The sequence below is a fragment of the Sapajus apella genome, unplaced genomic scaffold (assembly GCF_009761245.1).
Source record: "Sapajus apella isolate SASKATOON/1434 unplaced genomic scaffold, GSC_monkey_1.0 scaffold5, whole genome shotgun sequence".
Classification (NCBI taxonomy): domain Eukaryota; kingdom Metazoa; phylum Chordata; class Mammalia; order Primates; family Cebidae; genus Sapajus; species Sapajus apella.
In genome coordinates this window covers 16,106,135-16,121,424 of record NW_022436945.1, presented here as the reverse complement: position 1 = coordinate 16,121,424, position 15,290 = coordinate 16,106,135, and the positions used below count along the sequence as shown (strand labels likewise).

The following is a 15,290-nucleotide window of genomic DNA, read 5'->3' as shown; positions in this document are numbered from 1 at the left end:
TTGGTTTTAATGTTTCTATCAATATATTTTTTTGTTTGTTATTATCATTTACTGAACCCCTATGGCATGTGAAGCACTCTTACACGCATTGTGACAAGTAAGGCCCCAGCAGCCTCCAAGTGTGTTATCACTGTGAATCCATTTTCTTGCGAGGAAATGAAGACTCAGAGAGGCAAAGCTGCTTGCTCAAAGCTGCAGTTTACGGAGTGACATCTTCAAGTAGACACGGTACTGGCTTTCCTCTGTTCAACGGGAGGGATCTATTCATCAGCAAAAGTCCACGATGCTTTATCGAAGGAAGCAGCTGGGGGATGATGAAGAATTGAGAGGCTGGTTGCAAGCTGCCTTCTATGGGGACCAGGGGTACATGAGAGCCTCAGTGCATTAACTCTTCCCAGAGCAACCCAGCATGGCCAGTACGCAATGAGGAGGAAGAGAAGTCCCAGTCAGCCAGTTCCAGAAGGCTGAGAAGGCTAGAGGAAGGAAAATAGAAAAACCCTCCCAAGCGGCACTGTGAGTGAGTTTGGGAATGATAAATTCAGGGAAGCACAATCTGAGCATCAGCATGTATGCAGAAACTGCAGAGAGGTGAGAAAATTCTAAGAAATGTCAGGCGGCCCTATGAATTGAATCTCCCATAACATGAAATTGCCTGCTCACTACCTCTGAGTTTCTGAGTTTCCCTGAAAGTGGCACCACATTGAGAATGAATTATGTAGGGCCCCAAAATGTATTTGTGATATATTTATACCTATTTTTCTTTATTGTTAAAAAATTTTCAATGAGCATGTGATTAATGTCATAATAAGGCAGAAAGTACATATAAATCCTTTAGGCGATTTAGAACAATTGTTTCTTAAAATGGAGAATAGTCTGGAGAACAGTTAAAAATGTTATTATTCAGGAACCCATGGAGATTGCTGAAGCCTTTTCCTTCCAGGGCATGGTTTGACAGAGAAGAGAGTCCCCAGTACTTAAAGGGTTTTGTGGCCTGCAGGAGGCACCTGGGCTCATGCCCTGCGTGTCCGTGTGTGTCTCAGAGAGAGGGGAGGCATTTATGCCATTCCAATTCACTTCAGTCCATTAGCATCAATTCACCTGGAACCACGCCTAATCACAGGGTAAGTCTCCAAGGCGAGAAGGCATTTCCACTTTGCCCAGGCTACTCATCTTCTGTGTCCCACAGTGGACAGCGATTTCATGAGGACAGAAATTTCATCCACTTGGCTCACAAAATCCCTAGCACCAAACACAGCACCTGGCACTTAGGAAGCACTCACCATAATGTATGTTGAGGAGTGAAACAAGGGCTGACACTCTTGAAATGCAACAGCTTTCCCTTGAAAATGCATTGGAATCTTTCATTGCAATTGTCTTTTCTTCTTTAGTTGAACTCTTGGGTAATATGGTGTATTTGTCTGCTTTCATGCTGCTAATAAAGACATACCCAAGACTGGGTAATTTATAAAGGAAAGAGGTTTAATGGACTGACAGTTCCACATGGCTGGGGAGGCCACACAATCATGGTGGAAGATAAATGAGGAGGAAAGTCACATCTTACATGGCGGCGGGCAAGGCAGAGCATATGGAGGGGAGCTCCCCTTTATAAAACCATCAACTCTTGTGAGACTTATTCACTATCACAAGAACAGCAAGGGAAAGACCTTCTCCCATGATTCAATTACCTCCCATCCAGTCCCTCCCACCACACGTAGGAATTATGGGAACTACAATTCAAGATGAGATTTGGGTGGGGACGCAACTAAACCATATCACATGGGCTTACAAATTCAAAGTGAAAAATCCAGAGATGGCAAGAAAAGGAATCAATGTAACAGAATTATCAATGGGTGTAATAAGCAATTGAAATATTGGCCCCTCTAATTCTTGCTATTTATTTATTCATATTTACTAAGCACAGACTATATGCCAGGTATTGGGCTAGGGTATTGAAGATATTAATACAAACCTTTAATCTGGCTGTGATCATGGAATAAATAGAGCATCCCTAGAATTAATCTTATCTATTAATAATAACAATTAGTATCCAGCACTATGTTCCAGGCATGGTTCAGAGTTCTCTCCATGTATTGTTTTATTTATAGTAGCATTATTTTATCTCTCTTTTACAGATAAGCAAGCTGAGATTCAGAAAGGTTAAGTAATTTCTTTGTTCACGCTTCCTAGCCAGCCAGGGGTGAAGATCAGGCTTCAATTTCTGCCTTCTGATACGTCCCCTCGCCCTCTTAATAGTTCCCAGGGAGCTTTCTCACAAGTGGCCCTGAGATCCTTCCTCACAAGTGATCTCCAAATCCCCAGGGATGCTGGATAAACATGCAGATTTCCAGGCTCAGGGCTGATCTCAGGGATCAGAATCTCTGGGAGGAAAGTCTGGAAATAACCTTTTTTTTTTTTGAAACACAGTCCCATACTGTTACCTGGGCTGGAGTGCAATGGCGCAATCCTGGCTCACTGCAACCTCTGCCTCATGGGTTCAAGCAATTCCCCTGCCTCAGCTTCCTGAGTACCTGGGATTACAGGTGCCCATCACCATGCCTGTCTAATTTTTTGTATTTTTAGTAGAGACAGGATTTCATTATGTTGTCCAGGCTGGTCTCAGGCTCCTGACCTCGTGATCCACCTACCTTGGCCTTTCACAGTGCTGGGATTACAGGTGTGAATCACCACACCTGGCCAAAATCACCATTATTAAACCACTAACCCAGGTAATTCAGCTGTGCCGTAAAGTCTGTGCAAAATAATACTCAAATATGCTGCCATTCCCCAAACCGTAAGTTTAAAAAGTTGCTAGCATCCACCACATCTCCCACTCCCACTTCCCGCCAACCAATGAGCAGGGGGAGAAAACAGAATAGGAAGAAGGGAACGGGAAGGGAAGGGAAAGGAGGAACTTGTCCCAAATTGGGCTCCATTTTGGTTCAGGGCGGGTCAATGTCCAGCCCTCTGCTATTCTGGCTCTTGGACCTGCAGAGCCACTGTCCCCCCAGCCTTTGAAGCAGCTGCCGATGGGCCTGACCAGCCTCAGCAGGAGGCACCCTGAAGGGCTGGTGATGTCTGCCCAGCTGGAGCAGTTGAAGCAGCAGCGGAAACCCTGGATGCTCATCCCTTCTCACCTCAGAACGCAGCTGCTCTGGGTCAATGCACAGTGAGCAGGGTCCATCATCTGTAGACAGGAAAGATTCAGCCAAAAGGACTGATGGCAGGAAGGAGGAGTAGAGACGAGAACCCTGGCTGCAAACAGGCTATACAATGCTAGAATAAGGATGCAAAGCTCCACACCATGGGAAGTGGTGTGAGGATGGGGTCTGCAGGGTCCTGGAGGGGAAGTCCACCACTGGTTCTCACCAGCGAAGCACGTGGCCACTGGGAGCCTCAGCTTTCTCATTTGTAACAGGAAAATAGCCGTTATTGTACGAAGGCTATGATTACTGCTGCTATGATTTATTGAACATCTTTTGTATGTCAGACACTGTCTTGAGTCAATCATTCAATCTTCATAACAGATATCTATTAGATCATTTTGATCCCCATTTGACAGGTGGAAATGAGTCTTGGGTTAAGAAACTTGCCCAAGCTGGGCACAGTGGCTCACACCTGTAATCCCAGCACTTTGGGAGGCTGAGGCGAGTGGATCACTTGAGATCAGGAACTTGGCGAAACCCATCTCTACTAATACAAAAATTAGTTAGGCATGGTGGTGCATGCCTGTAATTCTAGTTACTCAGGAGGCTGAGGCACAATTGCTTGCGATTGGGAGGTGGAGTTTGCAGTGAGCCTGGATTATGCCAGTGCACTCCAACCTGGTCAGCAGAGCAAGAGAAGAAAGAAAGAAGGAAGGAAGGAAGGAAAGAAAAATAAAGAAAGAAGAAAGAGGAAGGAAGGAAGGAAAATAAAGGAAGAAAGAAAGAAATTTGCCCAATATTTCCTAGCAAATGGTGAAGCCAGGATTTGATCCCACGTCTGTCTGATTCCAAAGCCTGTCCTCCTAATGACATCCACAGCTTCTCCAATATCCCTTCCCCTTCTGGTTTCTGTGACTAGGTGCCCCCAACTATGTGGTCTTCCTGGTTTCAAAGAGAAGAGGCACCACTGTCTTTCCAGCCCCACATTGACAGTAAAAATGCCCGTTAGTTCCTCCGTGTCTGCCAGAGACTCAGCAAGTGTAGCGTGCAGCTCTGCCAGTGGAAGCATTGTCAGTATACAAGGAGCCCCACGGGTATCTACAAAAGGGACCAAGTCTCAGTGCAGCCGAGCAGTGCATCAGAAATGCAGGTTCCACAGCCATTGTCGTCTGCTTTCTAAAGGGTCTGACCTGAGGCGGTGATCTGTGCCATGGGGGTTGAGGGGCTTTCCAGCACCACAGAGCCTCATGGAACACCCAGACCTCTGAGCTGGCCCCCCTCTCTGATCTCACATCCTGCTGTTTGCCCCTCACCCGCTCATGCTTCTATTTGTACCTCAATGGAGCCACACTCATTCCCACCTCAGGACCTTTGCACTTGCTGTTACTTCTGCTAAAAATCCTCCTCCTTTTGCCTGGGAAAAGCTGTCCCTGGATCTTGACTTCATCCTTCTTGTGGTTCAGGTCTCAGATTACAGTCCCCTCCTTGAGAAGCCTCTCCTGACCACCCCTTCTAAATTAGCAGCCCCAGGCCAGGCACGGTAGTTCACGCTCGTAATCCCAACACTGGGAGGCCAAGACAGGAGGCTTGCTTGAACTCTAGAGCTTGAGACCAGCCTGGGCAACATAGCGAGACCTCCTCTCTTCTAAAACTAAAAAAAAATCAGCTGGTTTAGTGGTGTGTGCCTGTAGTCCCAGCTACTGAGGAGGCTAAGGTAGGAGAGTTGCTTGAGCCAGGGAGATTAAGGCTGCAGCGAGCCGTGATCACACCACTGCACTGCAACCTGGTGACACAGCAAGACCCTGTCCCCTAGATAAAGTCAGCATCCCCATCCCCAATCTGTGTGTATACATCACATCTCCCTGCTTTCCTTCCTTCGTAGTACTTACCAAACCTGAAATGATTTTGCTCATTATTTGCTGACATGCTAGAAAAGTGCCTGGCAATGACTGAGTCTCAATGAAGACGTGCTGAACGAATGAATTCATGAATGAAGAGGAAATCTTATTAACATTTTTTGTAATAAGGACGCAGGTACCTATATTCAAAAGTGCCTCAATCCTTCTAGGTAACGAGGGCAGAGACCACAGAAATAACACCGTGTTTAGTAACAACCACCACCCAGCAGTTCTGGCCACACACACACACCACCGGGCATGGTTCCAAAGCTAAAAAGGCACTAATTGCTTTTCTATAAGGAGGTAGAACACAGTCCCCCCTGTCCTTTAGGCCTGATGGTCTGCATTATCGGATCTGTTACGTGTTAATTGTTCCTGTCTCACACAGCTGGTTCTTCCGCATACGTCTGGGATGGTAACAGGTATAGAGGAGTACTGGGGAAGAGTGTGTGTGTTTGTGTGTGTGTTTGTGCATGCGTACACATGTGTGTATAAAAGCAGCCACACTCCGAGAAGGGTTAGCTTGTAGCCAGGCTCTCTGTGCTCAGGGCCCTAAGACTGGCCCAGGAAAGGGTGGGGTGGGGGTGGGGGGGTGAAGGTGGAGCAGGCTTGGCTTACACTGCCTTTTCCACAACAGGAGGGCAAATGCTTGCCCAGCTGGAGTGAGCGTGGTGAACTCAAGTTGCCTTTAGGAATGGCTGAAAAAGCCCACACCTGGAAATCCCTCCCTCCCTGCTCCTCCACGCCAGGTTGCATTTGGGAGACGCTCCGGTCATTAGAGGAATGAGCCGGGAGTGAGCAATTCACCAGCTCTCCAGCACTTGGTGGAAAGCAGCAGGCAAGGATGGATGTGGTTGACAGCCTTTTTGTGAATGGAAGCAACATCTCTCCTCCCTGCGAACTCGGGCTGGAAAATGAGACGCTTTTCTGTTTGGATCAACCTCGTCCTTCCGAAGGTAAGTGTCAGAAGCTGTTATTTTAATTCAGGAAACTATTGAGTTGCAGGAGAAATCGGCAAAGGCAAGGCTGATAAAAACCATATGTAATAAAGTCATTGTGAGGCAAGGCTGGATAAAGTCATATGTTCAGAAGTTTGCAGAAGAGATTAAAAAGCAGAATAGAGTCAAAGATTCTTATTGTCCCCATGGGAGAGTTAGGCATTCATGAATAGGACTTGGGGAAACGAAAGCCGGGAGGAAGAGCTGAGTGAAGCAAGACGGGGTACAAGTGTCAAAGCCTGAACTTACAGGCACAGCAGAAAAGGTACTGTCACTACGCAGCTGTTGCCTTTTCTTGGGGGGAAACCCAGCGTGAAGTGATTAAAGTGAAATAATGCTTAGCAGCTAGGAAAGAAAGTGATCACTGTTCACTTGAGGAGCTTTGTTCTTAAGAAAAAGTGATTGCCCGAGTGATCCTTTAACAAACCAACCTTCTAAAAACAAAATAATTTAGTCTCTGCTTTCCTCAGTTTCTTTCTGCAAAATGTTGTCAGGACAGGAATCGTGGGTCCAATGATGTACCCCAGGTTGGGGGTGAAATCGGCAGGAAATCGCCCTTCGCTTCGCTTTTAGCATTCCGCTGTCATCACCTCCATCCCTCCTTCTTGCTCCTGTTACTCTCTGCAGAGTGGCAGCCGGCGGTGCAGATTCTCTTGTACTCCTTGATATTCCTGCTCAGCGTGCTGGGAAACACGCTGGTCATCACCGTGTTGATTCGGAACAAGCGGATGCGGACGGTCACCAACATCTTCCTCCTCTCCCTGGCTGTCAGCGACCTCATGCTCTGCCTCTTCTGCATGCCGTTCAACCTCATCCCCAACCTGCTCAAGGATTTCATCTTCGGGAGTGCCGTTTGCAAGACCACCACCTACTTCATGGGTAAGTTATGGCCGGTGACTCTTTCCGGAGCTTGCCCCAGACCCCACTCAGCCCCAGACCTTCCCAAACCTCTGACAGTCACAGCAGAGGAGTCCTGCTGAGGGCTTGAACGCAGAACGTCAGGCTGTGCACGGCTGTGTGCAAAGACATTGGAGCTGGCTTGACAGTCAGTCACCCTTACTCATTCCCCACAAGTCCGTCACCATCATCCATGTCAGAGGTCAGTTTCTAAGAGTGAAATAAATTGATAGGAAACACACAGAGGCAGTCGATTTTGCTTGCTTCTGTTTGAAGGGAAGAGGGACTTGCCTGCTTCTGTTTGAAATCAAAAGTGACTTTAAGGCTGCTCTGTCCCTTTCTGGAAGCTGTTGACTGTGTCCTGATCTCTACCCAACTCGAGTCCTGGCTTCTAGGGAGGGTGAGGATTAGGGAGGAGGGTTCTTTGCCATTGTTTCTCTTGTTTTCTTGGGAACAGGACTATTTGAAAACCAGTTCTATCACAGTTTCAGATTATTTTCTCAGAATTCACTTCCCATCCTGTTCTCCAAAAAGCTGGGACATTCTCTGGCAGAGAGGGAGAGAGAGAGAGAGGTCTCTGCCCCTAGATGAGGAGTTGAATTGGATCCTGGGGGCTGTGGAGTCACTAAGCTGATTCTGATTGGCTGAGATATGTAGCTACTTGCCTATGCCAATCAAAATGATGATAATGAGAATCATAACAGTTAATGTTTTTAGTGCTTTTATGCACCCTATGTGATACTAAGTGCTTTTACTCCCATGATCTCACTTTATCTCCCAGCCACTCTATGAAGTCAATGCAATGATTCTTCCTCGTCTCACTAGGGAGGAAACAGAGGCACAAAGAGATTCATAATGTGCCTAAAACCACACCGGTGGTGAGCAACAGAGCTGCCTTTTGAACCCAGATTAATAGCTACACAGTGGTGAGCATGCTGCCTCAGTTTGACAACCATTGTGGTTCTCCTGAAGCTGAACAAAAGCACATTTCTTGGTCCCCTCTTGATGCCAAATTGCCTTGTCCCTTGCCCTTTCTGAGAACTAGTTGGGAGAGGGGAAGAGGTGGGAAATAAGAAGGGAAATACCTTTTGTTCTCACCCAAGGCTTGCAAAATATGCAGAACTGAGTTGGGACAGGGCAGCCTTCAATGACCGGAAAGCTTTAGAAGTCTTCATTTTTCTCAATTGAGGAAGTGGGATTCTGCACTGACAAAATGGTGATGAATTACTGACGCTCGTGCCACCAAAAACCAAGAAGGTATCAATCCATGTCCAAGTCCTCTGAAAAAAAGAAACAAAACAAAACTTACAAAGGAAAAAGATCATTGTAAATGATCATTGTTAAATGAAGCAATAATAACAACTAGCGCTGTAGACGTCCGAGGCCCATCTATATATTTCTTACAGTAATACTATTTGGGAGTCTTAACCAGAGAATGTGAACGGAGATTTAAAATGAGTGTTTGCATGGTGACAAAACATTGTGAGTGCCACAGAATTGTTAAGTTTGAAATGTTTAATTTTACATTATGTAAATTTCAGCTCCATAAAAAAATTATTTGCCGAAAAGAAAAATAATATCATTCTGAAAGTATTTGCAATACCATCATGATTTTGTTGGATTTCTAGTTCCAATCATTTAGGCTCTTCTCTTAATTTTGCAAACTCCTCAATACTAACTATTAACATTCATTAGCTCCTAATTCGCAGCAAAAAGAAAAGGAATGCCTGCCTGCCAGTGAGTTTATAGTTATTGAGGAATTGAGGACCCATTACGCAGAAATGACTCTGAGAGAGTTTGGGGCTATACTCTCAACTCTAAATGTCATCAACTCTTTAAGGTAAAATCCAGTAAAACACAGCAAATCTTATCCCCAGATGAGTGTTTAGTTAATGGTTTGGGGTCATAGACTGGTCATAGACTCCTTTAAGACTAAGGAAAGCTAGAGGTAGGCTCCCTAGAAAAATGACATTTTTGAATATAGCTTCAGAGAATTAGTTTATGTCTATAAGCATAACAAGAATCTAGGGACCTCAGTTTAAGGACTTCTGCTCCCAAATTTATATGAATTCTGAGGTTTAAGAAATCATGGTTTCATGTTTTGATAAGAAACATGGTTTCATGTTTTGATAAGAAATCATGGTTTCATATTTCATTTAAGAAATCATGTCAATCACAGAATTGACAGAATTTATAGTGGAAGGACTCTATAGAGAATTTTAAGGGAATAATAAAACATCTTAATAAGTATGCATATACAAATACAAAAATAATGGAAGTTAAGCTTTTGGACAATGCTGAAACACATGATTTTATTTATTTTTAATTTTAATTTTTATTTTTTTCCATAGTCCATCTAAGACCAAGAAGCACATGATTTTATGTATTTTATTTTATTTTTGAGACGGACTGTTGCTCTATTGCCCAGGCTGGAGTGCAGTGGTGTGATCTTGGCTCACTGTGACCTTGGCCTCCCAGGCTCCAGCGATTCTTCTGCCTCAGCCTCCCCAGTAGCTGGGATTACAGGCACATGCAACCATGCCAGGCTAATTTTTATATTTTTAGTAGAGATGGGGTTTTACCATGTTGGCCAGGCTGGTCTCAAACTCCTGACCTCAAGCGATCTGCCTGCCTGACGCTCCCAAAATGTTGGTATTATAGGCATGAACCACTGCACCCAGACAAGAAATACATGATTTTAAATGAGGTGTATTTGATATCTTTCTCACTGTAATGGTGATGCTTGCTCAGCGTGCAACATACAGAAAAGCAAAAACAATGAGTCGGGAGACTTTGTCCCCCACCTGGAGAAACCTTTAGTTATAGTACTGGGCATTTTCCCTTGTCTTTTTTACTACTTATGTTTTTCAACAAGCTACATTTTGAAATATAGATTGTTTCACTGTTAAAAATATTATGTACTCAAAATTTTTAGAAAAAGCCTTTATGCCTCCGGCTCAGATCACAGTGACCTTTCAGGGTCACCGAGCCCTTGAGAATCTCGGGTTTTTAAGGTCAACTTCACTATGCAGACCATACTCGACCTTAGAGCTTCTTTTCAGATTTTAGGAAAACCTCTCTTTTGGGGCCAGAATGAATTTTATCCCCTTGGTTATTAATTAATGAGCACCTTGAGCCCAAGCAGGAGTTAGGTGGAATCAAATCTCAATAAACTTATTAAAAATTGGCGATGGAATCTATTTACAAATCCATTTCTTTAACTGCCTTAAGCCCTTTCTGGAACACAGCTGAGAATAAATCGTCTTTTAAAAATATACATACACAATATTTCTTTACCTTCCAAGTGTTTTCCTTTCATATCAAACCTGTGCAGATCCGATATGTTGAAGCTAATGTGCAAATAAACTTTGGATTTCAAAGCTGACATAACCGGCTTCTTTGTTCCTTTCCCAGGCACCTCTGTGAGTGTATCTACCTTTAATCTGGTAGCCATATCTTTAGAGCGATATGGTGCGATTTGCAAACCCTTGCAGTCCCGGGTCTGGCAAACGAAGTCCCATGCTTTGAAGGTGATTGCTGCTACCTGGGGCCTTTCCTTTACCATCATGACTCCGTACCCCATTTACAGCAACTTGGTGCCTTTTACCAAAAACAACAACCAGACTGCGAATATGTGCCGCTTTCTACTGCCAAATGACGTTATGCAGCAGTCCTGGTAAGGTTGCATTGTGTTTATTTTTAAAAATACAACTTGACATAGTTTTGCCATATTATGAAAAACTGAGATGCGTTGCCCAGAGTGGTTCTGGAGACTTTTTGAGAAGGTCATTCTGGCCTTGTTCTAGGACAATCGTGACAGCAAACATTTAGCCAGCTCTGTTTTAAATGCCATGCATATATTAAGTCAATCAGTCCTCTGAAAACACTCTAGGGTAGGTATTGTTAGTACCGTGCCCATTTTGCAGTTGAGGAAACTGAGGCTTGAAAAGGTTAAGTTTCCCAATTGGCAAACCTAAGGAAGGGGCACAGCCTCTGTGCTTAATCATTATGCAGTATGCTTCTCAATGCTGAGTGGCGGGTTAGGCTAGATGAATTGTAGAGCTATGCTTTTCTTGCTTTTTTAAATAAAACGTTTACTTTAAAATAGAGGCTAGGTCTCACTCACTCTATTGCCTAGGTTGGTCTTGAATTCCATGACTCAACTGATCCTCCCACCTTGGTCACCCAAAGAGCTGAGATTACAGGCATGAGCCACTGCACGTGGCCATGATTTTCTATGTCTAAAGAATTAAAACAGAGCAGGGAGTGATTCTCAAATCCCACGTGATTTTTCTTAGAGCTGCAGCTCTGGTACTTACCCAGAGCATTTTACCAAAAATGAAAAGGCAAGATTCTAATGCTGGTTCCTCTGCCTACTAACTGGGGGCCTTGGTCCAGTTCACATAACCTCTCTGAACATCAGGTTCCTTATCTCTATAAGGAGTTAAAAATATGGATATTTTAAACATCTACCTCATTGGGCGGCTGTAAGATACAAAGGAGAATATGTGCATAAAAATGTCATTATAAAAAAGACTACACAAATTGCAGGGTATTATATTTACCAATTCCAAGGATGTTTTAGAAGCAGGGAACTAGACATTCAGTAATAGACCCAAACTGAGATCATCTCTGCTTTCTTTGCTTTCCTGCTTTCATTTCAACCAAGTAGCACCCACACAAAGGAATTACATTGCAAATGAGAGGGATAGTTCCAAGGCTTGAAAAGGAATCTTATCAAAACATGTCAAATTGAAATGAGAAATGGCCCAGCCACCACGAGCCTCTGACAATTTTATGGCCTAATCGTGTAACCTCACACATGCCAGACTGCAGAAGTGATTTAGGGGCCAGACTCATAAAAGAGGAGGCTGCAATTCCTCAGGAATCAAGGATGTTTAGAGAAAGCATAGCTCTACCCCACCAGGCACAAGAATGGCTGTGCCACTATGCCAGCTTCATGGGATCATAGAGAGTGGATGCCCATGTAAGTGTCTGAGCTGCTTATGGGTCAGAAACAGCCAGAATGGCATGTTTTGTGAGACGCAGACATCATCCCTGCCTAAGTATTTGATTATTCTGTTGTTTGGCAAATGGCATACTGTGATGCTTAAAAGCATAGCTTCTAGGGTCTGGAATCATATTTTGGGGTTCACATTCCACCTCTGCTACCAGCTGTGTGACTTTGGACAAATTATTTCATCTCTTTAAGTGTCAGTTTCCTCCTCTCTGCTATAGGTATTAAGACAATAGCAGGCCGGGCGCGGTGGCTCACGCCTGTAATCCCAGCACTTTGGGAGGCCGAGGCGGGTGGATCACGAGGTCAAGAGATCGAGACCATCCTGGTCAACATGGTGAAACCCCTTCTCTACTAAAAATACAAAATATCAGCTGGGCATGGTGGCGCGTGCCTGTAATCCCAGCTACTGAGGAGGCTGAGGCAGGAGAATTGCCTGAACCCAGGAGGCGGAGGTTGCGGTGAGCCGAGATCGCGCCATTGCACTCCAGCCTGGGTAACAAGAGTGAAACTCTGTCTCAAAAAAAAAAAAAGACAATAGCAGCTACCTCAATAGTTATTATGGCAGTTCAATGTAATGACATATGTCAAATGCCCAGTATGTAGCACATAGAAATCCTCAGTGAATGTAAGCTCTCGTTTTTAAAGTTTTTAAAAACAACTTTATTGAAATGCTCTCACATACTCCATCATTTTTTAAAGCTTATGTTCTTTTTAATACATAGACTTGTTTCAAGCACCGCACTACACCAAACTTTTCCAATTAAACTCGTCCTTCATCAGAGACTTCATCTATAAAAAGAAAAGAAGTAAACAACTTATAATGACTGACTCTTACTCACCAGACGTGAAGTTGCCAAGGATATTAAATACTAGTAATTAATGTGTTTGCTCCGGCCAGCAAAAATAAACATAAACCCTATTCATTCCTCCCCATTTTAGTTTGAAGGCCTAGAGTTGCTGGTTATTGGATTTCTTTTGATTTCATTAGGCACACGTTCCTGTTACTCATCCTCTTTCTTATTCCTGGAATTGTGATGATGGTGGCATATGGATTAATCTCTTTGGAACTCTACCAGGGAATAAAATTTGAGGCTAGCCAGAAGAAATCTGCTAAAGGTAACTATCTTGTAGCTGTGTATTTCTGCCAAACGAGCACAAAAGCTTGTTTTCTGTCATTTAAATAGATATACCCAGAGTGTACGTAGAATTTACCAGAACATTTTTAAAGTATTCTTATTTTTTTTATTTTTTACTTTTTGAGAGACAGAGTCTCTCTGTGTCACCCAGGCTGGAGTGCAACAGCACGATCTCGGCTCACTGCAACCTCCGTCTCCCAGGTTCAAGCCATTCTCCTTCCTCAGCCTCCTGAGTAGCTGGGATGACAGGCACCCACCACCACACCTGGCTAACCTTTGTATTTTCAGTAGTGCTGGGGTTTCTCCATGTTGGCCAGGCTGGTCTTGAATTCCCCACCTCAGATGATCCACCCATCTCAGCCTCCCAAAGTGCTGGGATTATAGGCATAAGCCACCGCCCCTGGCTGAATCTTCATTCTTTAATAATTTTTTTCTTGTAACCTGCATGCCTAGTATATTTTCATGATACATTCTATCCATTTTAAGTAGCTTTTTATTGAAAGGAAGAACTTGTATAAACCAATGCTTACCCACGTAAGTGTAAAGCCAGGTTGTCTGCCGTTTTTCAGTTCTGGTTTGGTTTGGCCTTCTTGATGGAGGGAAGTGGGAGCTCCCTGCCTTCTACCTGGCATGACCCATCCCCAACAATGAGTGATTTATCTTGCCCACCCAGAAAGGAAATCCAGCACTAGCAGCAGCGGCAGATATGAGGACAGCGATGGGTGTTACCTGCAGAAGTCCAGGCCTTCGAGGAAGCTGGAGCTCCGGCAGCTGTCCACCAGCAGCAGCAGCAGGGCCAGCCGCATCCGGAGCAGCAGCTCCGCGGCCAACCTGATGGCCAAGAAGCGGGTGATCCGCATGCTCATCGTCATCGTGGTCCTCTTCTTCCTGTGCTGGATGCCCATCTTCAGCGCCAACGCCTGGCGGGCCTACGACACCATCTCTGCTGAGCGCCGCCTCTCAGGGACCCCCATTTCCTTCATCCTCCTCCTGTCCTACACCTCCTCCTGCATCAACCCCATCATCTACTGCTTCATGAACAAACGCTTCCGCCTCGGCTTCATGGCCACCTTCCCCTGCTGCCCCAATCCTGGTCCCCCAGGGGCGAGGGGAGAGGTGGGGGAGGAGGAGGAAGGCAGGACCATAGGGGCCTCCCTGTCCAGGTTCTCCTACAGCCATATGAGTGCCTCGGCGCCACCCCAGTGAGCTGTCCCTGACCCTCCACCACAGAAGGAAGGAGGGGAGGATGTGGAGAAGGAAGAACGGAAGAAGAGATCTGGAAGAGAAGGAAGCAGAGGTGATGGAGAAGGAAGGCTCCATCTCCAGCAGGAACTCTTCAGAGTTTGCTTTTCATCCTTCATCTGGATTCCAGAGCACTGCTCCAGTGGGGCCGTGACTTGGTTTCTAGGCAGTTCAAAGCAAGAAATGTTCAGTAACACTCACCATCAGAGAAACCTTGGCAGCCAGGGACAGGAGCCCAGCAGGGCTCAGACTGCACACGGAGTTACCAAGCACATGTTCAAAATGGAGATGAGGGCCTGCTGAGCTTCAAAGCCTTCTAGAACATCCAACGTGGGCTCTCACTCCTCCTGTGACACATTTCCATGCTCTGCTTTTTCCATTCATGCGGAATCATGGAGGTCGCTCTGCCTGCAGGGAGCCCATCACTCTTTCCTGTATCCGCTGTAGCCGCCCACCTCATTGTAACCACAAAGAGAACACGAAGCAAACCCTCTCTAGCCATTTTATCCTGGGTAAGACGGCAGCCTGATTTCTTCATCTTGAGGTTGGCCAGAAACATTCAGAGTCATAAGCTAGTTGATGTCAGAAGAGCATAAGAAATGTCTGAAAGATGGAATTTTGAACTTAATATTTCTTTTTCTTTTGAGGCTGGGCTGGCTCTGCCACTAAGGCTGAAGTGCAGTGGGACCACCTCAGCTTACTGCAAACTCTGCCTCGTGGGCTCAGGTGATCCTCCCACCTCTGCCTCCATAGCAGCTGGGACTACAGGCATGTGCTGCCATGCCTGGCTAACTTTTGTATTTTTTTTTTTTGTAGAGTTGGGGTTTCACCATGCTGCCCAGATTGGACTCAAACTCCTGGGCTCAAGTGATCCTCCCACCTGGCCTCTCAAAGTGCTGGAATTATAGGCATGAGCCACTACGCCCAGCCTTGAATTGAGGATTTCTACAGAGAAA

The 15,290-nt window shown here is 45.1% G+C and overlaps 1 protein-coding gene across 1 annotated transcript; it reads left to right on the top strand.

Annotated features, from left to right (window-relative positions):
* Positions 1 to 5,870: 5,870 nt before the first annotated feature.
* Positions 5,871 to 15,014, top strand: CCKAR (cholecystokinin A receptor). Its single transcript, XM_032273636.1, has 5 exons — positions 5,871 to 5,997; positions 6,667 to 6,918; positions 10,351 to 10,612; positions 12,945 to 13,072; positions 13,766 to 15,014. Exons 1-5 carry the CDS (start codon positions 5,886 to 5,888, stop codon positions 14,296 to 14,298), a joined length of 1,287 nt encoding a protein of 428 aa, XP_032129527.1. The 5' UTR covers positions 5,871 to 5,885; the 3' UTR covers positions 14,299 to 15,014.
* The last annotated feature ends 276 nt before the right edge of the window (positions 15,015 to 15,290 follow it).